Genomic DNA, 22,619 nt, shown 5'->3' with positions numbered 1-22,619 from the left:
GTCATCTTTTCCCATTGTTATTTGCATTATATTTAGAGCCACTGGCAAAGAAAATAAGGAACTCAGAAATTCAAGGATATAAATGGTATGGTAGTCAAGAAAAGTTGGCTTTATTTGCAGATGATATTATGTTATACCTGAAAGAAATAGAAAGGGACATTTCAGTGCTTTGGAACATCCTGATAAAGTTTCAAATATTTTCAGGATGCAAAATTAAAGATAAATCAAAGTAAACAGCTGTAAACCATCTATTCACACACAAATTGGTTCACCAATACCCATACTTATGAGAACATGATAAAATGAAGTACTTAGGAGTATGGATTAGAAAGGATTCTGTTATGTCAGCTAAGCTTGTGTGGGAAGAGACTAAACAAGATAATACAAAAACTGAGAAACTGGAAGCTCTGTTTTATGGATGTGAACAGCAATATACAAGCAGCGAAAATGTTTTGAATCCCTTTAGGTTTTATACACTGGTTAAGCATATTTTTTTTATCAACCAGAGGACAAGTTGTGGATAGTAATTAATAAACAATTGAAGGATTTTATCTGGGAGGGAAGAGTCAAGTGGGATAAGTTGCTCCTTCCAACAGAACAAGGTGGTTCAGGGTTACCCGATTTAAAAGGGTGCTTCAGAGCTACACAGTTAAGGTGCCGATACACAGCACAAGCAGAAAGCTATAATTCAAATAGGAACAGGATGATGACGATTAAATGGAGGACGCTCAAGAAACAAGGAAAGACTGGAATTTGGAACGCAGATCCTTAAAAAAAACTAACAATAACCATACAGAATATTATATTCAGAAAAAAAATCTCTTTGTGTTCTGACTGAGTGCTGAGTGTGCTTCCCAGCTGATAAGTATATTTTGTGGCACTTCTTAACTGTTCATAGTTGAATAGGGCAATAACTGAATTTAGTTCAGAATACATTTCGTATAAATTGCATTTATTTAAACTGTATTTGCTTTATTTTTAATGCTGTTTTAGCTGCTTTCTGAAAAAAAATTAAGCTTGTTTCCTGCCTTTCCTGTAACTAGTCTAGTCCAGATACAGATATACAGATTTGCTGTATCCAGGACTGTTCGTAAGCTTCTGAGCCCCCAAGCCTTTTTGTGCTGGAGAGAAGCCTTCTAGCTTATCAGTGGGAGTGGTAAGCACTAGGTAGCCTATCTATCACAAGAGGAGTGGTTTCTGGCCCAGAAATTGTAGTTATTGGCCATTTGGGCAGTTTTTCCATTTCTTTCAACTTTCTGATTTAAAAGCCCGCGTTTGTGCTTGTTCCCTCCCTTTCCTGTAACTAATCTAGTCCAGGTACAGATTTGCAGTATCCAGGACTGTTTGCAAGCTTCTGAGCCTCCCAAACCTTTCTGTGTTGGAGGGAAGCCTTCTTAGCTTATCAGTAGGAGTGATAAGCACTAGGTAGCCTATCTACCACAAGAGGAGTGATTTCTGGCCCAGAAATTGTAGTTTATTGGCCGTTTGGGCAGTTTTTCCATCTCTTTCAACTTTCTGGTTTAAAAGCCTGCATTTGTGCTTGTTTCCTGTAACAAGTCAAGTCCAGATATGGATTTGCTGCATCCAGGACTGTTGGTAAGCTTCCAACCCCCCACCCCACAAGCCTTTCTGTGTTGGAGGGAAGCCTTCTAGCTCATCAGTGAGAGTGGTAAACACTAGGTAGCCTATCTACCACAAGATGACTGGTTTCTGGCCCAGACAATGTAGTTCCTGGCCGTTTGGGCAGTTTTTCCATCTCTTTCAACTTTCTGATTTAAAAGCCCACGTTTGCACATGTTCCCTGCCTTTCCTATAACTAGTTTAGTCCAGGTACAGATTTGCTGTATCCAGGACTGTTTGTAAGCTTATGAGCCCCCCAAGGCTTTCTGTGTTGGAAGGAAGCATTCTAGCTTATCAGTGGGAGTGGTAAGTACTAGGTAACCTATCTACCACAAGATGAGTGGTTTCTGGCCCAGAAATTGTAATTTATTAAACATTTGGGCAGTTTTTCCATCTCTTTCTACTCAGTTTGACCATTTGGGCAGTTTTTCCATCTCTTTCTACTCTCTGGTTTAAAAGCCCGCATTTGTGCTCGTTTCCCACCATTCCTGTAACTAGTCTAGTCCAGATACAGATATGGTATATCCAGGACTGTTGGTAAGTTTCTGTGCCCCCCCCCCAAGCCTTTCTGTGTTGGAGGAAAGCCTACTAGCTTATCAGTGAGAGCAGTAAGCACAAGGTAGCCTATCTACCACAAGAGGAGTGGTTTCTGGCCCAGAAATTGTAGATTATTGGCCGTTTGGGTAGTTTTTCCATTACCTTCATCCTTCTGGTTTAAAAGCCTGTGTTTGCACTTGTTTCCTGATTCTCCTTTAACTAGTCTAGTCTTGGTACAGATTGCTGTATCCAGGACTGTTTATAAGCTTTTGAGCCCTCCAAGCTTTTCTGTGTTGGAGGGAAGCCTTCTTGCTTATCAGCGGGAGTGGTAAGCACTAAGTAGCCTATCTACCACAGGAGGGGTGGTTTCTGGCCAAGAAATAGTAACTTATTGGCCGTTTGGGCAGTTTTTTTCCATCTCTTTCAACTTTCTGGATTAAAAGTTCACATCTGCACTTGTTTCCCACCGTTCCTATAACTAATCTAGTCTAGATACAGATTTGCTGTATTCAAGACTGCTTATTAGCTTCTGAGCGGTGCCAAAGTCTACTCTTCAATTTTTCCATTAGATCTGCTAGTTCTCTCCTCACCTGCACTTTTACTAGCTTATTAGTTTAGCACTTTAACAGAATTCTTGTAGCAATTATTGTAGCACACAAAAGTGCTACCAGCACTAAACTTTCTACAAGGAAACAGCTAAAGTATTTGTTAATGCCCACCCCACCAGGCATGTCTAAAGGTCAGTTCCTTGTATTTTCTTTTATCAGCCTGGTGAACTCTGGCATCTTGAGGCAATGTAGCAACTGCCTCATGTACACTGACAACCCTCTCCTCTTACCTCCCAACACTCACACTTGTGAGAGATGCACTTATATACAATATTGGAAGACATGCACTCCCCAACCAAGACCGGAACAGCTGGTCAAGATGAAAAAGTCAACACTTGCACCACACCACATGGAACACATAGCCCTCCAGAACACACACCAGCACTGCCTTCACATAAAAACACAAACCACACACCCACCTTCGCGGAAGCACTCAATAAAAGTCTACACAAACAGCACAGACCTCCAAGGCAGAAGCACATCTGACCACCACAACACAAACTACTGACGAGACGCATAACTCTCCTAAACAGTGTGCCACTCAACCAAAGCCCCTAAGGCAAAACAGCATACCCAACACAATAGTCATAGGTCACTCGATAGTGAGGCACACTGATGTCCCACTCACTAGGTTGAATAAGGAGAATGTAACAGTCAGCTGCCTGTCAGGTGCCAGGATCCGCCACATAACGCACATACTCAGGTCCCTCAACAGGTACAAATATGACTCTGTCATTGTACATGTGGGTGTGCATGACCCGAGATGAACCTCCCTGTACTACATGAAAAGAGACATGGAGGAGCTCTTGGATTATGTAGCCCAGGAGGGTAAGACCCTAGCCCTGAGGAGCATCCTACTATTACCCAGAATGATACCACAGTACAAGCAGAAAATGACTGATTTCAACAATTGGCTAAGTTTCCGGTATCACTCTAGGGGGATCCAGTATCTGTCTGCCTGGGATGACATGACTGACAGACCTCGATGCTTTGCCAAAGATGAACTGCTACTGTCACCCCTAGGCTTCCGGATGCTGGCCAAGGCTCTTGTCACCCCTATAGTGCCTTTTTTAGGTGGTGTTCCAAAGACCAAATTACCACCATAACAGCTACAAACCAATGCAATGAGAGACATGCTGCTCAGCGCTAGAAGTCTAAATCTCAAAGTGCACTCACTCCAAGCACTCCTTAAAATGGAGAACATTGACCTTTGTGCTGTAACAGAGGCCTGGTTTAAGGCAGCAGAAAGCACCCCTGCACTACTAGGCTATAAGTCATTCCACACCTTTTGGCCCCAGAACTTGGACCGAAGCTCCAAAGGTGGTAGTGTTTCCATATTCATAAAGGATGTGCACACCTCCAGTCGGGTAGCCCAACACAGCTCATCTGAGATACTTCAAGTGCAGCTAACACTGGGTAAGACAGCGATTCAGGTTGTAGCCTGCTATAGGTCTCCAACTATGTCCCAAGATTCACACTTCACATTCCTAAGCACCCGGGAGAATATTAGAGTCCAACTTAACACTCTCATACTGGGTGACTTCAACTACCCCTCCATTAACTGGGAAAACTACTCATGTACCAATACACTCGCCCAATGCTTTCTGGAATTCATTAATTCCAATTCTCTGGACCAGCTCGTTCTTACCTCCACTAGAGGTAGCAATATCCTTGAACTGGTCATTACTAACAAGGGTGACCATTGCTCTACACCAATAGTCAACTCCTCTCTGGTTAGATCACCTTGGAAATCCACATTCCTCCCACACCTCTCCCAGAAAGGTAACCACCATGAAAAACTTCTCCAAAGCTAAGTTTGGGCTCATAAAAATAGAGGTGGCTAACTTCACGGCACCCATGCAAATGGAGAATAGTTGCATGACCGCTGAATCATACACCAATGCACTGTACGAACATGCACACAAATGCATGGATCTCGCCATATCCAATAGAGCTAAGATGCTCTCCTCAAAAAAAAAAAAGGAAGCCAATCTGGTGGTCCCCTGCCATAAACAAACTCTACAACAGAAGGACAAAACTGATGCGGAATAAGGCGAAGTCCCAAGACTGGAAAAACTCTCTTATCAGCCTCAACAAAAGGTTGAGACCCCCCTCATCAATTCCTCTAAAGCTAGCTGTGAAAACAGAATTGCAGTAGATAGTAAAGACAACCACAAGGCCTTCTATAGTTGTGTAAAGAATCTCCACGGCAATACCAAGATTTGCTCTGAGCTACTGCAAAATGGTACCTTCTATACCAAGCCAACAGATATTGCCAATATACTGGCCGACAGATTCAGTGCTAACATTACCCCCCCCCCATTCAGTGCTAACATTACCCCCCCCAAAAGGACCAATCACAATACAGTACAGTTGTGTACACTTACCATAAATGTAGATGTTTGAGTGTATTCACTGTTGCAGTCATCACATTTGGGTTATCTGCTTGAAGTAGCCCTCAGTCGGCCTGATTAACAAAGTCTTGGGTCCTGCGTTAGTTGCTGTCCCTTCTTCCGTGACGTCAGGGGTATAAAACATGCAGCCGACACCATTAGTTCAGTTTTTCTTGCCCCAGATGTCAGGTGCCCCCTTAATGGGAAGCCATAAAATCTATAAATATTCAAGGTTATACCTCCAACAAAAAAAGCAAATACACCAAAAAGCTTTTGAGCATAGTAAAGGAGAGTAGAGATATAGCCAAAAAAGGTAAGGGGGCTGGAGGGAGGGCAACCAGGACTGCAACAGTGAATACACTCAAACATCTACATTTATGGTAAGTGTACACAACTGTACTATGTTCTTCGTGTTTCACTGTTGCAGTTATCACATTTGGGTAGATTCCCAATGCTAAGGATGGGAGGAGGAATTTATATAGCATTAGGACCAGCTATAAGGCCCTGCAAAACTGCAGTGGCAAAGCCAACTCTCGATTTAGAGAAAATTGGCAGATGGTAATGCTTGGTGAAAGTATGTACAGAACTCCTGGTAGAAGCTTCTAGGATGTCCCTGGTAAGGACACCTCTGAGAAAGGTTGCAGAGGTAGATGCAGCCCTGGTTGAGTGGGGTCTGATCCCCTGTGGGAAAGGTTTTCTATGGTGCTTGTAGTTGAAATGAATGCAATGGCCTATCCATTTGGACATAGTTTGCATTGAAATGGCCTTCCCTTCTGCCCCTGCAGCAAATGGCCACCAGCAGTTGTTCAGATTTCCTGTCCAAGTAGAATCTAAGTTGTTTGTGCACATCTAATGAGTGCAGTATCCATTCCACTTTGTTCTGTGGATTAGGAAAGAAGGTTGGCAAATGAATGGACTGATTAAGGGCCACATTGGATACCACCTTAGGCACGAAGAAGGGACTGGTCCTGAGGGACACCCCATCCGCATGAAAGATGATGAAAGGCTCCACTGCCATAAGGGCCTGTAATTCAGATACCCTTCTTGCTGAAATTGCTAAAAGGAAAGCTGTTTTCCAAGAAAGGAATTTTAAGTCTGCAGTAGCAGCTGGCTCGAAAGGGGGAAGAGTCAGTTTCTCCAATACAAAATTAAGGTCCCAGGCTGGAGTTGAAGCTCTCCTGGGTGGTCGTACGTCTTTGGCCCTCTAAGGATTTGCTTGAGCAGTGGATGAGAGAAGAGGGGAAGTTCTGTGTTATAATGAGCTGAAATGGCTGAGGCGTGAATTTTGATGGAGGAGAAGGACAGGCCCTTGTGAAGCATCTCAGTTAAGTATTGCAAAATCTGAGGAAATTGGGCACTGCTGTGCTCATCCCTTGAGACTGGTTCCAGGCACAGAATCTTTTCCATTTTTCAGCATAAAATTTTCTAGTACTAGGCCTCCTTACCTCTAAAATGATATCCATCACTGGTTTACTGAGGGATGGTAAAGGAAAGATGAGGTAATTAGACAGGCTGCTAAGTTCAGTGTTTGAAGCTGGAGGTGCAGAATCTGGTTCTCCTGCTGAGACAATAGGGTAGGAGTCTGAGGCAGGTGCCATGGGGCCAACAGTGACACACTGCGCAAGAGGGGGTACCAGTGTTGGCGTGGCCAGTCTGGTGCAATCAAAATCATCCTTGGTTTGTCTTGTTTGATCTTTAGTAGTACTTTGGAGAGCAGAGGAGGAAAGGCATAGACTGATAGGTTTTTCCAGCTGAAGGACAAAGCATCCACTTGCCAAGCTTGCTTGTGGGGAGTCCTTGTGCAAAATTTGTCCAATTGATAGTTCTGTGGGGAGGCAAACAGGTCTATAGCTGGGCTCCCCGATTTGCTTGTCAACATGTTGAAAATCTTTGGTTCCAGTTTCCACTTGTGTGGGTCCATGAGGTTTCTGCTTAGTTCGTCTGCCAGTGTATTTAGTTTTCCTGGCAGGAATTGAGCTTGTAGATGCACTTGGTATCTCAGGGCCGTGTTCCACAATGCCATGGCTAGTCTGCAGAGGGGGTAAGAATGTATACCCCCTTGCTTATGTACCACATAACAGTAGTGTTGTCCGTCTTTACCATTAATTGTCCTGAAGAATGTGGTCCTTGAAGGCTGTACAGCTAACATTTCTTTTTGACTGATATGCAGGTGCATTTGACTTGGGTTCCATTTGCCCTGAATGCACTTCCCTGCCAGGTGAGACCCCCATGCATAGTCTGATGCATCTGTTGTTAGAGTTTGGGCGGCAGGGGGTAGTGTGAATGGTAATCCCTTGTTTTGGTGGCAGGCCTTTGCACACCAAAGGAACTCTAGACGTAGGCAAGGTATGATAGGAATCACTGCTTCTAGATCCTGAGAATGTTGACACCAAAGGCTTTTTAGATATGATTGTAGTTTCCTCATATGCAGTCTTGCACATGGAATTAGAAGAATGCAGGTGGCCATGAACCCCAAGGTTTGTAGAATTTGCCTTGCAGACAGCAGGGTTTTTGTGGCCACTTGTTTGAAGTAGGTTGTCAAATACATTTGTTTCCCTGGCGTAAGGACAGCCATCTGGGAAGTTGTATTCAAGCTTGCTCCCAAGAATACAATTTGTTGACAGGGTACCAGATGTGATTTCTTTTCGTTTATGGTGTACCCCAGACAAGTTAGCACCCTTTGTACAAATGCCAGATGATTCAAAAGTATGTCCTGGCTTTCTGCCTGAATTCGACCATCGTCCAGGTATGGGTGTATTTGGATATTTCTTTGCCTGCAAATTGCAATGACTGGAGCTAGGCACTTTGTGAATACCCTGGGCGCAGTAGATAAGCCAAAGGACAGTGCAGAGAACTGCTAGTGCGTGTAGCCACAGCTCCCCCCCCCCCCCCAAAATCTCTATTTCAATTTTCTTTTTTCAAATAACAACAATAAGGTAACTCAAAAACACAAATAAACAATACAAATACATATCTTAAGAAAACAGACAACAATCTCGTTCCGAGAAAATTATACATATATATATATATATATATACATATATATATATATATATATATATATATATATACACAATATATACACAAGAAGTCACTACATCGTCAAGTAAAGTATGAGAATTCTTATGTTCATTTGGTCTCATAAGGGATAGTTAGAATGGGGATAGTCTATATATAAAGTAAAAATAGAAATTTAACCATTTATTTGTATGTTTAAGGAAAATATCTAGTTACACATATACTAAGAAAAGGGAGAAGATGCAAGAAAGTCTGGTAGTACTACCTTCATTTCTTATTTAAAGGTTAGCTTTTCATGACAATTTGTACGCAAATTTTATTTGTCAAGAATTATATCTAGCAAGTAACCCCAATATTTTTGATAATAGCGTTTGTTTTTAGTTTTTGAATAAAATAATTTGTGAGATGAGATATATTTGATAGCAAGATTGCTAAAATTTTTCCATGTAATTGGTGACATGACATTCCAATTCTTTATAATAAAGAATTTAATAAGGGCACACATCGTAAACATGTAGCCAGCTTTGAAGCATAGGTATCTTCTGCAAGATTCCCTGATTAGGATGTGCAGGTATGCTTCCTTTAAATCTGGTGTTGCCAACCAGGCGTCTTTGCCTAGCACAGGGAGCAACTGGTGAAGAGTCAGTATCTTGAATTTTGGAATCACCAAAAAGGTGTTTAGAGTAGACAGGTCCAGGATAGGACGCCATGAATTGTCTTTTCTGGGTACCAGGAAAAGTCTCGAATAGAAACCTTGTCCCTTTTCCTCTTCTGGTACCAACTAAGTAGCCCCCATGCTTAAGAGAAAAAGTACTTGCTTTTGGGCCTCAGCCCACTGATTTGGGGGTAGATCTGGCCACCTGCTTGGTGTTGGAAACGTGTAGAAATGAAATTTGAATCCCTGGGACACTATATTTAAAACCCATTTGTCCTGGGTAATGAGGTCCTAGTTCTTTGCATGAAGAGCAATCTTTCCCCCCAAAGGGGCAGTCAGTTGAAAAGTGCTTGGCAGTTTTAAAAAGATGTCACTGAGACAGTTTACCATAGGGGGAGTTTTACTACCCCCAGATTTGGAAGTGGAGGCCTCCCACTGCTTAGTCCTGTGCGTACCCTGGGACTGAAGCCTGAGAGCTCTGCTGGATCTGGGTTTAGACTAAAAATGTCCTGAAGAGGCAGGAAAGGACCAATTCTTGGAAGGTCAATGCCTACTAAACCTTGGAGGCTGTACTTGTAAAAAATCTTTAACAGTTTGCAAAGATTTAGATTTTTCCTCCAACTTTTTAAGAACTTCTTCTGCATTGTTGCCAAACAGGCGGTCCTGGTTTAAGGGAGCATCCAGTAATTTCGCTTTAACATGATCTGGCAAAGATTGTTCCTCAAGCCAAGCATGCCTTCTAAGTACTGACCCAGTTACAGCAGCCCTGCAAGATGCCTCTATTGAATCAAAACCACATTGTAAAGTATGTTTTCCAACTTGTTCAGCTGAATGCAGTAAATCCTGCAAATCCTTACTTTCAGCACAATCAGTAATCAACATAATTTTCTGTTTAAGTAATCCAATAATACGCTGCTGATACATTAACATATGCAACTGGCAGTTTAAGGCCCTAATGGCCAAAGTTGCAGAAGTGTATATCTTCTTACTCCATATATCCAGCGCCCTGGAGTCTCTATCAGAGGGGGTAGTGTTTATGGCAGTAGTAGCTTTAATGCCCTTGGGTCCCTGTGAAATGGCCTCAGGATCCGCAGTAGGATTTTTAAAAAGGAACTTATGAGAGTCAGGGACCCTGTAATATCTATCAGGTTTTCTTGGAGCAGTAGGTAAAGAGTCAGGGGCCAAGCTAGATTCCAAAAAGGCATAATCAACAATGTCCAGTACAGGAGGTATGGCTAAAGGCCTGTGCTGGGGCAAGAGTAAGAAATCCCTACGCCTGTTTTTAAAATCAGAGAAATCCTGACTTTCCCAGCGAAAATGCTCCTGAGATTATGCAAGGTTTCACCAAAAGAAAAATCCTCTGGGGGGGATGCAGAGGAAATAGATTCCTCAGCATCATAATCCTCATAGGCAGATAAGGGTAAATCCTGGTCATAAGAGGAAACAGAAAATTCAGAATCCTGGTCAGAAGTATCATAAGCAAACTCAGTCCTAGGTCTCTTAGAGGGGGAAGGTTGGCTTCCCCTGATTAAAGTAATAAGGTCTTCAGCCATTCTTATAATTTGTTTTTTAGGCATAGAGGCCTGGCCATGCGGTCTGGACATCAGTTTTCTAGGCATGGTCAAAGTCAGGTGCCCCCAAATAGGTTGGCAATTCAAATTGCTAATAAAACATACATAAGAAAAGCAAACAACAAATTTCAGTTACCAGCAAATACTCCCCATAGGTAGTAAAGGGTAGTAGGCATAGGTACATACCAGCAAGTAAGAGGGCAAGGAGGGAGGGTAACCTGGACTACAGCAGTGTTTACACTCGAACATCTACATTTATGGTAGGTACAAAACTGTACTATGTTCATCGTGTTACACTGCTGCAGTCATTGCACTTGGGTGGAATCCCAAAGCTGAGGTAGGGAGGCTGGTTCTACAAGGCATTAGGGGTGGCTGTAAGGCCCTGCCGCACAGCAGTGGCAAAGCCAGCTCTGGATTTGGAGTATAAAGGCAAATTGTAATGCTTGGTGAAGGTATGCACAGAACTCCATGTTGCTGCTTCCAAAATATCCTTGGTAGGTACTCCTCTGAGGTAGGCAGTTGAAGTGGCTGTTGCCCTGGTGGAGTGAGATCTAATGCTGCTAGGTACAGGTTTCCCATGGTGAGTATAGCAGAAATGTATACAATGTCCTATCCATTTTGAGATCGTCTGTTTTGAAATGGATTTTCCCTGTGCTCCTGCACCATATGCTACCAATAATTGCTCAGATTTTCTGAAAGCTTTGGTTTTGTCCAAGTAGAAGCGTAACTGCCTGTGAATGTCCAAAGAATGTAGTAGTCTCTCCCCTTTGTTCTGCGGTTTTGGATAGAAAGTTGGCAAGTGAATAGTTTTGTTTAGAGCCACACTTGATACCACCTTTGGCATAAACATAGAGTTAGTTCTTAAAGACACCCTGTCCTGGTGGAAAATGAGGAAAGGTTCCACTGCCATTAGTGCCTGTAATTCTGAAACTCTTCGTGCTGTTTTTATTGCCAGTAGCAGAGCAGTTTTCCAAGCAATGTACTTTAATTCTGCTGTGTTAGCTGGCTCAAAAGGAGGTAAAGTTAATTTTTCCAAAACAAAGTTGAGGTCCCAAGTTGGGGTAGGTGCTCTACGGGGCGGTCTTATGTTTTTAGCCCCTCTGAGGTACTGTTTGAGCAAAGGATTAGAAAAAATTGGTGGATCCGTGTTGTAATGAGCAGAAATGGCTGAGGCGTGAATCTTGATGGATGAAAAGAAGAGGCCATTGTCCAGCATCTCAGTTAAATATTGATGTATCTGAGGAATGTTTGGGACAAGAGGGTCAAAGCTGTGCGCCTGGTTCCAGGCACAGAATCTCTTCCATTTATCCGAGTAGGCTTTCCTGGTGCTAGGCCTTCTGGCCTCCAGAATGACATCCATAACAGCTTTGGAGAGAGGCATTGCTTGCCTGACTAAGGAATTTTCCATGCAGCTAGGTTTAAGGTCTTTAGCTGGCTGTGAAGTATCTGATTGCTGTGCTGTGTCAGCAAATGTGTGATTTGAGGCAAAATCCAGGGTGGTTCTTGTGCTAAGTTCTTTAAGATTGGGTACCAGTGCTGGCGTGGCCAATCTGGTGCAATCAGGATCATCTTTGGCTCTTCTTGCCTGGCTTTTATGAGTACCTTTGGAAGGAGAGGTAAAGGAGGGAAAGCGTATACTTGCAGGTTTTTCCAGCTGAATGAGAGGGCATCCACTTTCCATGCTTGTGGATGGTAACTCCTTGTGCAGAATTTCTGTAATTGGCAGTTCATTGGGGATGCAAACAGATCTATGTCCGGGCTCCACCATTTTTGTGTTATCATTCCGAATACTTGTGGATTCAATTCCCATTCGTGAGGATCCATGATGTTTCTGCTTAGGTCGTCTGCCAGTGTGTTTTTCTCTCCTGGCAGAAATTGTGCTTGCAGATGAACTTGGTATTCTAGAGCTGTGTTCCACAAGGTCATGGCTTGTCTGCAGAGGGGGTAGGAGTGTGTGCCCCCTTGCTTGTTTATGTACCACATAACTGTGGTGTTGTCTGTCTTTAGTAGTAGTTTTCCTGGATGCAGCAGGTCCTTGAAAGCTATAAGTGCATTTTGTACAGCTAGCATCTCTTTTTGATTGATGTGAAGATGCCTTTGTTCTGCGGGCCACTTTCCCTGAATACATTTTCCTGCCATGTGTGCTCCCCAGGCGTAATCCGATGCATCTGTTGTCAGTGTTTGCCTGGCTGTGGGTTGAGTAAAAGGCTGTCCCTTGTTGAGGTGACAAGCTTGAGCCCACCATCGAAACTCCTGTTGAAGGCAAGGAATTAGTGGTATAACTGTTTCCAAACTTTGACAGTGTTGAGACCATATACTCTTTAGGTACCATTGTCGTTTCCTCATATGCAGTCTGGCATATGGAATTAGTAGTATGCAAGATATCATGTAGCCCATGGCCTGCAGAATTTTTCTTGCAGGGAGTTGGGTCTTTGTTGCCATCAATTGAAAGTATTGAGTCAGTTGTCCTTGCTTGTCTGGCATGAGATAAGCCATCTGGGCCGTTGTGTTCAAGCTGGCACCCAGGAATATTATCTGTTGTGAGGGCACTAGTTTTGATTTATTTTCGTTTACTGTGTACCCCAGGCAACTTAATAACTTTTTTTACAAACGCCAGATGCTTTAGAAGAATCTCCTTGCTCTCTGCTTGAATCAGGCAGTTGTCCAGGTATGGATAAATTTGAATTCCTTTTTGCCTGCAAAATGCAATTACTGGTGCCAGGCACTTTGTGAAGACCCTGGGCGCAGTAGATAAGCCAAAGGGCAGTGCAGAGAATTGATAGTGCATTGTACCAGCTAGAAATCTGAGGTATCTTCTGCAGTTTTGTCTGACAGGGACATGCAGGTATGCCTCCTTGAGGTCCAAAGTCACGAGCCAAGCTTTCTTACCCAGCATGGGAAGAAGCTGCTGTAGTGTCAACATTTTGACTTTCGGAACATCCAGGTAAGTGTTTAGAGAAGACAGATCCAGAATGGGGCGCCAGGCTTTGTCCTTTCTGGGAACCAGAAAGAGTCTTGAATAAAATCCTTGTCCTTGCTCCTGTGGTGGTACCTTTTGTATAGCTCTCATGTCCATGAGTGCTGTAATTTGTTTTTGAGCCTTTGCCCATTGATTTGGTGGCAGATTTGGCATTCCTTTTAACCTTGGCAAAGTGTGAAAGTGGAACCTGTAACCTTGAGATACAATGTTGAGAACCCATTTGTCTTTGGTGATGCAATGCCAATTGTGATAGAAAAGTGCCAGTTTTCCTCCTAAGGGGGCTGCCAAGAGAGCTGTTTGGCAGCTGCAGTGGGAAGTCATTGAGGCTGCTTTTTATAAGGTTGTAGCCTGTCTTCCCTTTCTTTCTGGCCTGGTGTACCCCATTGTCGAGGCCTGTAAGGACCCTGTGCTTGACCTCTACCTCTTGGACGTCTATCTCTACCTCTTTGAGGTCAGTCTGTGACTGGAAAGGACCAATTCTTTGTTGGCCAATTTCTGCTAAAACGAGGAGGCTGAACCTGTAAGAAATCCTTCACCGTTTGCATAGATTTTGCCTTATCCTCCATCTTCTTTAATACCTCCTCTGCCTTAACTCCAAACAACACATCCCGCTGCAAAGGTGCATCCAATAATTTTGCCTTAACATGATCTGGTAACGTATGTTCTTTTAAACAAGCATGCCTTCTAATGACAGAGCCTGTAACTGCTGCTCTACAGGAGGCCTCTAAGGAATCAAACCCACATTGCAAAGTATGTTTTCCCACTTGTTCAGCTGCATGCAATAAATCCTGCATCTCTTTAAAATTAGGAGGATCTGAATCTGGAAGCATCTTTTGTTTCAACTGAGACATCAAAAATTGCTGATATTTTAGCATGTGAAACTGGCAATTTAAGGCTCGTATTGCTAAAGTTGCAGACGTATATACTTTCTTTCCCCATCTGTCTAATGCTCTGGAATCTCTGTCAGAGGGAACTGGGTTTTTTGCTGATGAGGCCTTAATCCCTTTGGGTCCCTGAGAAATAGTTTCAGGGTCAGCAACAGGGCTTTTATACAGAAATTTGAGAGTCAGGGACTTTGTAATATCTATCAGGTTTAACTGGGGCTGGAGGTAAGGAGTTAGGGTTTAAGCTGGATTCAGTGTACACATCATTCACAATATCTAACACTGGCGGAATAGCAAGGGGTCTGTGTTGAGGCAATAAAAGGAAGTCTCTGAGCCTTTTCTTGGATTCTGAGTAATCCTGGCCTTCCCAATGGAAATGCTCCCTCATGGTATGTAAGGTCTCCCCAAAGGAGTAGTCCTCAGGCGGAGAGGCTGATGGAACTGATTCCTCAGCATCAGAATCCTCATAAGGGGGTAAGGAATATCCTAGGTCTGAGGATGAATCTGAAGAAATGGACACCTGGTCGGAAGATTCATAGTCTGCATCCTGTCTGGGCCTTTTATCAGGAGGGGGATGGGACCCCCTTGATCAGGGTGATTAGGTCTTCGGCCATTTTGAGCATTTGTTTCTTAGGCATGGAAGCCTGTCCTGGAGAATGCTGTATCTGTTTCTTTGTTTTTAATGGGGCCTTAGACTTAGCAGAGGGTTTAATGGTTAACTGAGTAGGTCTGAAGACATCCTCTGAGGCTGTGGATTGCTCAGCTACTTCGGTTCCCACAGAAGGGTTAGTTTCAGTAGGCTGATAACAGAGCATCCAAAGGCCCAACCAGCTCCACATGGGAGTTGGAGGCGGTCTGTGGTTTTGTGGAAGTGGTCGTCAGGGGCTGTGTAGGCACCTCACTGAAAACCGGAGAACCAGCGACTGGCCTAGAAGAGGCCTCGTCGTCAGTTTTGAGCCTCGGATGCCTGTCCTTGTCTTTGCGCTTTTTATGTAATCCGGTTGTCGGAAGTTCCGACGGCATGGCATAATTGAATTTTCCGCCAAAATAATGTCGGGCAAAATCAAACAGACGTTTAACAGTGCGCTTGTTAAACCTAGCACAAAACCGACAACCAGTGACGTTGTGGTCTGGGCCTAGGCATGGAATACAACAGGAGTGGAAATCCTTATGAGGTATTTGCTTCCCACAAGAAATACAGTTATTAACTTTTACTGACATCGGTCTAAGGCAAGAAAAAGTTTCCCCAACGGGGTACTTAGCTTTGTAGAAGACTTCGGTTCTGGATTCGGAATGAAAATCTCAGGAGTCGGCCGACCAGCACTTGCGAACTGCTTCTGCTTCGGGCATCATGCGGCAAGAAAGACTGAAGAAAATGGCGTCAGCTGCATCTTATATACCCCTGTCGCACTGACGTCAGGGAGGAGGCGACAGCAACCGACGCCGGACCAAGACTTTGGAACTCAGGCCAGCTGGGGAACCACCTGACGGCAGGATAACCCAAGTGTAATGACTGCAGCAGTGTAACACGATGAACATTATCCCTCGCTGTGTTCTACACGAACTACAGAGTGAACTGGCACCTCACCTGTGTGCCCTGTTCAATCACAGCCTCATCTCAGGCTTTGTCCCTACCGAATGGTGCACTGTTACAGTCATCCCTCTCCACAAAGGAGGAGCGACTACTGACCCTGGGAATTATCGCCCAATCAGCCTGACGAGCCTGATATGCAAGCTATGGAACACATCATCATAGACCTAATAAACAAGGATATAGGGAATCTCCAAACACTGGATCCTACACAGTTTGGTTTTGTGAGGGGTAGATAATGCCTGCTTAACTTGATTGACTTCTATGAGTCAGGTCACCAGAGCTGTGGATGAAGGCAAGGTGGTTCATACAGCCTACCTTGATCTGGCCAAGGCCTTTGATACCATTCGTCACTCAGGAATCATAGAAAAACTCACTAAGCTAGGTATCAACCCCTATATCACTAGGTGGGTTGCAAACTGGCTTACAGATAGAACCCACAGTGTGAAAGTAGCTGACTCCAAGTCAGACTGCTGACCAGTCACGAGTGGAATCCCACAGGGTTCGGTCCTGGGTCCTCTCCTGTTTGGTATCTACTTCTCTGAAGTCCAGGCCAACACAAAGGGACTTTGTCTGACAAAGTTCTCAGACGATTGCAAGCTGGGAGCTATTATTAACTCCCCAAGTGAAGTTGACATCCTACAGAAAGGCCTCAATGACGCCAACGACTGGTGTCAGAACCATGGCCTTAAGCTCAATGCCAAAAAATGTGTCGTCATCTCCCTTGGGAAGAACCCGGTTCCCTTGAATTACCACACTGATGGTAGTCCACTGAACACAGAAGGTGTTATAAGAGATCTGGGAAGACAGGTTGACAGCAACCTCTCTTTTGACCACCACGTTGCCAATGTGGTCAGCAAGTCCTTCTATGTGGCACATCGCATTACTAAGGGTTTTGCATCCAGGAAGAAAGAGGTCATTGTCTCCCTCTACTCTTCCCTCATTAGGCCAATCGAGTACAATGCCCCATTTAGCATGTACCTCACTAGACATCTGCAACAACTGGAGAGGCCACAGAACTACCTCACAAAGAGGATCCTAGGCCTTAAACACTTGTCCTATATGGACAGACTCAAAAAACTCCAAATATTCTCTGTCTCATATCGCCTACTTACAGGCAATCTCTGCTTGACTTACAAAGCCATGTCTGACCCATCTCTGTTAGAAATGCTACATATAAAGAAATAACCCAGAGACTGCCCATGCTATGGAATAGACTTCGCATACATGTCAAACAGAGCACCTCACTGTCCCTCTTCAACAGAAATCTTGACGAGTGGATGGGAAATAGAAAATTCACCCCAGAGATCAACGAGTGGATGGGAAATAGAAAATTCACCCCAGAGATCACTCCAGTGGCTCTACTCGACAGAGGCACTAGGAACTTAGGTCGGGTGGCACGATGCCAGGGTAATCCTATGGGCTAGGCTTGTAAAGGCTCCAGGGCCATTAGCCTAGTACACACCTATGAACCTATGAAGTAGCAGAAAGTATTCTAAGAGCTGAACCAACAAGGGGATGCAGAAAGAAGATTCTACCGATAGGGATGACAAGAACAGGCAAGAGGGAGCTGGAATTTACTGAAGGCAAAGGAAGAAAGGTATTGTGAGCAAATCATTTAAAAGAGGAAAAGGTAATAGAAAGGAAGAGGCCAATACTGCATGGTAAGTATAGGAATCAGAGGATTACAAAGGATTGTGGAGAGAGACTGGATAAGCAACTCACAAAGAAACAATGGGGGAGGTATATGTATAGCTCAAATATGCAACAAAGTCTAGAAGATTTAGGATCTTTGCTTGGAAGTGTTTGCATAGGTATTTTTATACCCCAAGTAGGCTCCAAAGATTTTTTCCTCAGGTAGACTGCAAATGTTGGAAATGTGATGGGGAACAAAGAGGCAACTGGGAACATATTTTTGGGAGTATGAGTTGGCAGACTTTTAAAAATTCCCTGCAAACTAACTACTCTGTCGGAAACAGTGAGTGAGCAAATTGATGGAACTAAGGAAATTACTTTTTTGAGCTGTGATACAGAATCAGAATTGCCTAGCCACAGTAAGGCCTTGTTAAGACCAATTCTTGTGGCTGCCAAAAAAAACAAATTATTAGAAAATGAAAATCACAGTCTAAACCAACTGTACTAGAAGTTGTGACTACAGTAACAGAGATAAAACAACTGAAAGTGGGATTTTTTTAGAAAAGGCCGGAGCAAATTACATAGAAAAAAGGAATTCTGGTAACAATACATGCAAAGTAATGATTTGGATGAGAAATGAGGTTTAAAGGAAGGCAGAAACTGAATGAGCCTAGTAATGTTTGACTGACAATGACTGGAGATATAACAACTGATGTACAGCGTATGCAATATGTCAATAGGCTTTGTTTTCGTTTATATAAATGTATGACTTGCCTGTGTCATAAGTGATCACTTATTAAAGTTGTTTCTTGTTTAAAAAAACCCTACTTCCAATCGCAATTTCTCACTATCTCTACTGGTTAAAAATATTCTTAAGAAATTTTCAGGACAAGACCTCATAAATGTTTGTGTTGTACCCAACCTTACAGCATTTTAGAAAAGCAAACAACAGAATCTTAAATTTGTGCATGCCTGTCAGAACAAGTAAAATGTGTACTTTGCTAGAACACATAAAATGATAGAAAATGTTGATTATTATTTAACTAGGACACACTAAGAAATAAGATCTTGACATATTCTGAGCTTGTTCTCTTGAAAAAAAAAAACTGCAAAGCACAGATTTGCTGTGAATCAAATGGAAAAAAATCAGCACCCAAGCAGCAATGTAAGACTGTGGGTGGTACCTAGCAACCAAAAAATATACTAACATTCTCTGTAATCATACGAAATGCTAAAGCAAATTTCACAGAATAACATATCATGCCTCCTCAGCTACTCAGCACAATTAGCTGTTGGATCCAGGCTGAAGGTCCCACAGAAAAAAGTATCTTCATGTAATCTACTTTATAGCACATGAGTACAAACTGGGATGGGGGGATTAAAAATAACGCGAAAAAAACTGCACTCAGGAAAAACAAAAAGGACCTTTACCATTAATGTAATGACAACTCAGTAAATCGGTGCTGTAGGCCACCACTGTACTCTGCATACTAAGAAGTTAAACAAAACATCATCAAAGGAAATGGAGCATAATGCAAAGTATCACACTGTGACAGCACTTCTGAGATGATGGCTATGCTGACTACACATAAGAGACCATATTGGAGTCCCACTTTCAGATTTCATTCTGAAACTTTTAGGCACTAACAGCTAAGACTGCTATCCCACCCTTTGTGGGGTCAGTGTAGCACTATGTTAGATCTGACCACATCACTTTAATGGCTGCAATCTGTATCATGAACATAAGACAAATATTAAGGACATCTAATTCTAATGTAATAGCAACTCAATAAAGAACTATTCTACAATTATTCTACAAGGCATAGTGAGCAGTTCGCTACCATTCCCAGAAGTAAAATACTCTGAACATTAGGAGACTGGGAGGAAAAGCACAAATATTTAAATCCTCTCAAGGAATGGAAAAGGCATCTGCCACCCAGACCTCTCTTGTCGATATCCTGTTGCATCATTTGCTAGATTGTCTGTTTTCTGGAGAAGCCATCCATCCATCTATAGCACCTTTTCCCATTTTTGCATATGAGGTCCGGGTGTTACTTCTACAGTGACAATCATCTAGATCCAAGGTTTATACTGACGGATGGCTACCAAAAAGATCTGTTTCGTGTACACCCCAAATGTAAACTACATCAAAGAAAAAACTCCCTCTTCTGCATTTATTTCACTGAAATTTCCATGTTGCTGAAGTAGTCTGCCAAGGTCTGGAAGGGACTTAGTCTTGAACCAGGCATGTCTCCTAACCACTAAATTTGTAGCAGTTGCTCCACAATATTGCATCAACAAAATTGGAATCACATTTCACGGACCGCCTTGCAACATGAGATCTGATATCATAAGTCAAGCTACAACAAACCTTTCTCAAAGCAAAATAATAATAATACCCACCTGCAGTTTCATATCCAAGGTATAGAAAACTCTGAAAACTTCATAGAAAGCACAATACAACAGACAGAAGGAGATGCAGCAGAAAGCAGAATTTATTTGTTTGTTTCTTTCGGCTTTTCCCGGTTAGGGGTCGCCACAGCGGAACTCCGGTCTGCTAATGATTGGCAGTAGATTTTGACGTGGTGGCTTGCCGGGCCTAATGCACAACCTTCAACGAAGGAAGGCCCATTCACGCATGTCGCCACACAGAAGACGCTCTGAGAATCGAACAGGCAACGTCTGTGAGGCGACAATGCTACCGCTGCCAAAGAGAAAATACAGACGATTCAATCCATTCCATAATTTTGATATAAGGCCAATAATCTAGTTGTGGTCCACACTTCTAATAATAAAGCAAGTTAATTTGCTCTTTTACCACCACCAAAAGAAAAGGAAATAAGCTTTGGCTGACATTTGATAACTACAAACTTATGAACACAGTTTCAGCATGCACTTTTAAACTGCTCATATCTAGTCTACTATAGCCAAAATCAACACAATAAAAAGCACTAATAGAGCTAAAGCACTTTATTTTCTGCATAAGTCAAAGTTAAAGAAAAACAATTCTTACCTAATTTCACATGCCCGTTATCTGTTAGTAGTATATTTGCACCCTTGGAGAAAAAGAATTTCAGTCAAATGACAAACAGCAAACTGTACAGTAACAGTGACATTTCTATACTACCCTATGGAGCTTTCAATATACAGATTTAATAAAAGTAACACACTGTGGTAATTTATGTTACTAGTCATGCTACACTTTCATTCCATCATAAAGATGCATATATTTATCTCCATTGTCTAACTGGAACTAGCCTTAGAAAATGACTAAACAAGTACTATCATGTTCCTTACCATTTTCACTCCTTCGGTCACCCCAGTCAAGTCATTTGGACAAGAACAGATAATCATTAAAAAAAGTACACAGAATTAGTAAGGGACACATGACCTGAGTTAAAATAAAGGCAACGCTAAGTGTTTGTAAATGGTAAGGAGAGAAGGTTGCTTACAGAAAGACAGTGGGCACTATTTATATGATCTTAAAACTGACAAACGTTCTGAAAATTCAGTTTTTCAAGTGATCATCTGTTTATCAATTACATTACTCTGCAGGGAAAGGCAACCTTACCCACAAGCTAAAGTAGTGTGTCATGCAAACATATTTTACCTGATACTCTACTAGGGACTTACATGCAGTAGTACACATGTCAATGATATCACAGTTTATGTCACTTCAAAATTCTAACTGGCTCTATGAAGTTTCCAAATAGTCAATGCAAGAATGCCATCTACTAGTTATTGTAATAATCATGGCCTAGTTAGCAACTTTTTATGCTGCTTCTACTGCTAACCCTGTACAAGTGCTTAGGCCTGAAGAAAAGGACATAGTTTACTGGCAGAAGTACTTCTTTTATGTTGTACAGCATTACTTTTATTATATTTATATACACACTGTTGAAAGAGAATAATTAGTACACACATAAATACTAATTTGTGAATGCTAAGCAATAGGGAAAAGAAGGATTTGTAAATCTACTCAAGTTTACATAACCAAGTAATCCGATCAGAAAATTACAAGAAAAAGTAAGGCTCTCCTTACATATCTGTACATTTTATTTATTTATTTGACATTTGGTGACTGGGAAAGTCTGAATGGGTCAGGAAACCATTTTCAGCAGATGTCCAGGGAGAAAAGCTCCAAATACAGACATTTAATAAACGTACAGATAATTTTACAATTTACATATATTTGTACAAGTCATAAACATTCTACATTTATATCCTATGGATGGATGCCACTTTACAGTAGTTCCGAAGAAGTTCAGTCTAAATTCTAGATTAGAACTATACATGATTAGAAGAACAGACCAAATCAAGCATAAATGTAATGTACAGTTGTTTTTGGTTTGTACACAAGTTTAAAGAACAACAGTACATTAGCCAAGAATAGTAGTATATGGAAGAATTACTGAAGGAAATGACATATGGGTTAAGATGGTTAGCATGATAGATAATCTATAAAGTATAAGAGTACAGTATAGTAAGAGATTTACTAAGGAGAAGTAGGTATGGTAGTATGATGTAATGAAAAAGAGTCTGGAAAAGGAGGAGGAAAGAACAAATACTAGGTAATAGGACAGGGTAAGAGAGTAAGTAAGTGAGGAGGGGTAAAAGGAGAAAAAGACGGGGAGGGAGAAAGAGGTGAACATGTAAGATAGTTAAGGGTTATGAATTAAGTGTAGTGGTCTTTAGTTAAGGAGCAAGAATACATAAAAAAGAGACTTGCATTAAGTTTCTGTCTGAACTGCTTGTAAACTTGAGTAGACTTACCACAGGCATAACTGGTTAAAGGAAAATACTCGTGCAGAGGAAAAAAAATTAAAAGGCTTTGCTGAAAAAATACTTAGATAACATGGATCATGAGTGTATATCTGGGTTAGCTCAAACACCTGCTGCAGCTGCCAGATATTTAATTCCCCTCCCTTAAAATCTCTATATTTACTCAAGTGCTTCTCTCCCTGTTCTTTGGTCAAGAACAAAATCAAAGTTTTCTTCTGTTGTAGCTGCTAGGTTATCTCCAGTTCCTCTGGCCATCTTATACCAGGCTTCTCTTTTCTCTGTGCAACCCCCAAACACACAAATAACTCTTACTCTTTCTCTCCACAGTACCAACATTTGTCTTTT

General features: G+C 42.2%; 1 protein-coding gene across 5 annotated transcripts in view; it reads right to left on the bottom strand.

The window, feature by feature from the left end:
• Positions 1-22,619, bottom strand: part of MAP4K3 (mitogen-activated protein kinase kinase kinase kinase 3) — a 2,472,041-nt gene that overhangs the window by 1,804,120 nt on the left and 645,302 nt on the right. For all 5 annotated transcript variants that reach the window (XM_044057581.1, XM_044057598.1, XM_044057607.1 and 2 more), the window contains one exon: positions 20,506-20,548. In XM_044057581.1, the coding sequence (XP_043913516.1) occupies positions 20,506-20,548 (43 nt within the window). The remainder of the gene's footprint in view (positions 1-20,505; positions 20,549-22,619) is intronic.

This window comes from Protopterus annectens, chromosome 1.part2 (genome assembly GCF_019279795.1).
Source record: "Protopterus annectens isolate FY-2018-M chromosome 1.part2, PAN1.0, whole genome shotgun sequence".
Classification (NCBI taxonomy): domain Eukaryota; kingdom Metazoa; phylum Chordata; order Ceratodontiformes; family Protopteridae; genus Protopterus; species Protopterus annectens.
The sequence above is the reverse complement of the archived record's forward strand: the minus strand, read 5'-3'. Positions and strand labels throughout refer to the sequence as shown.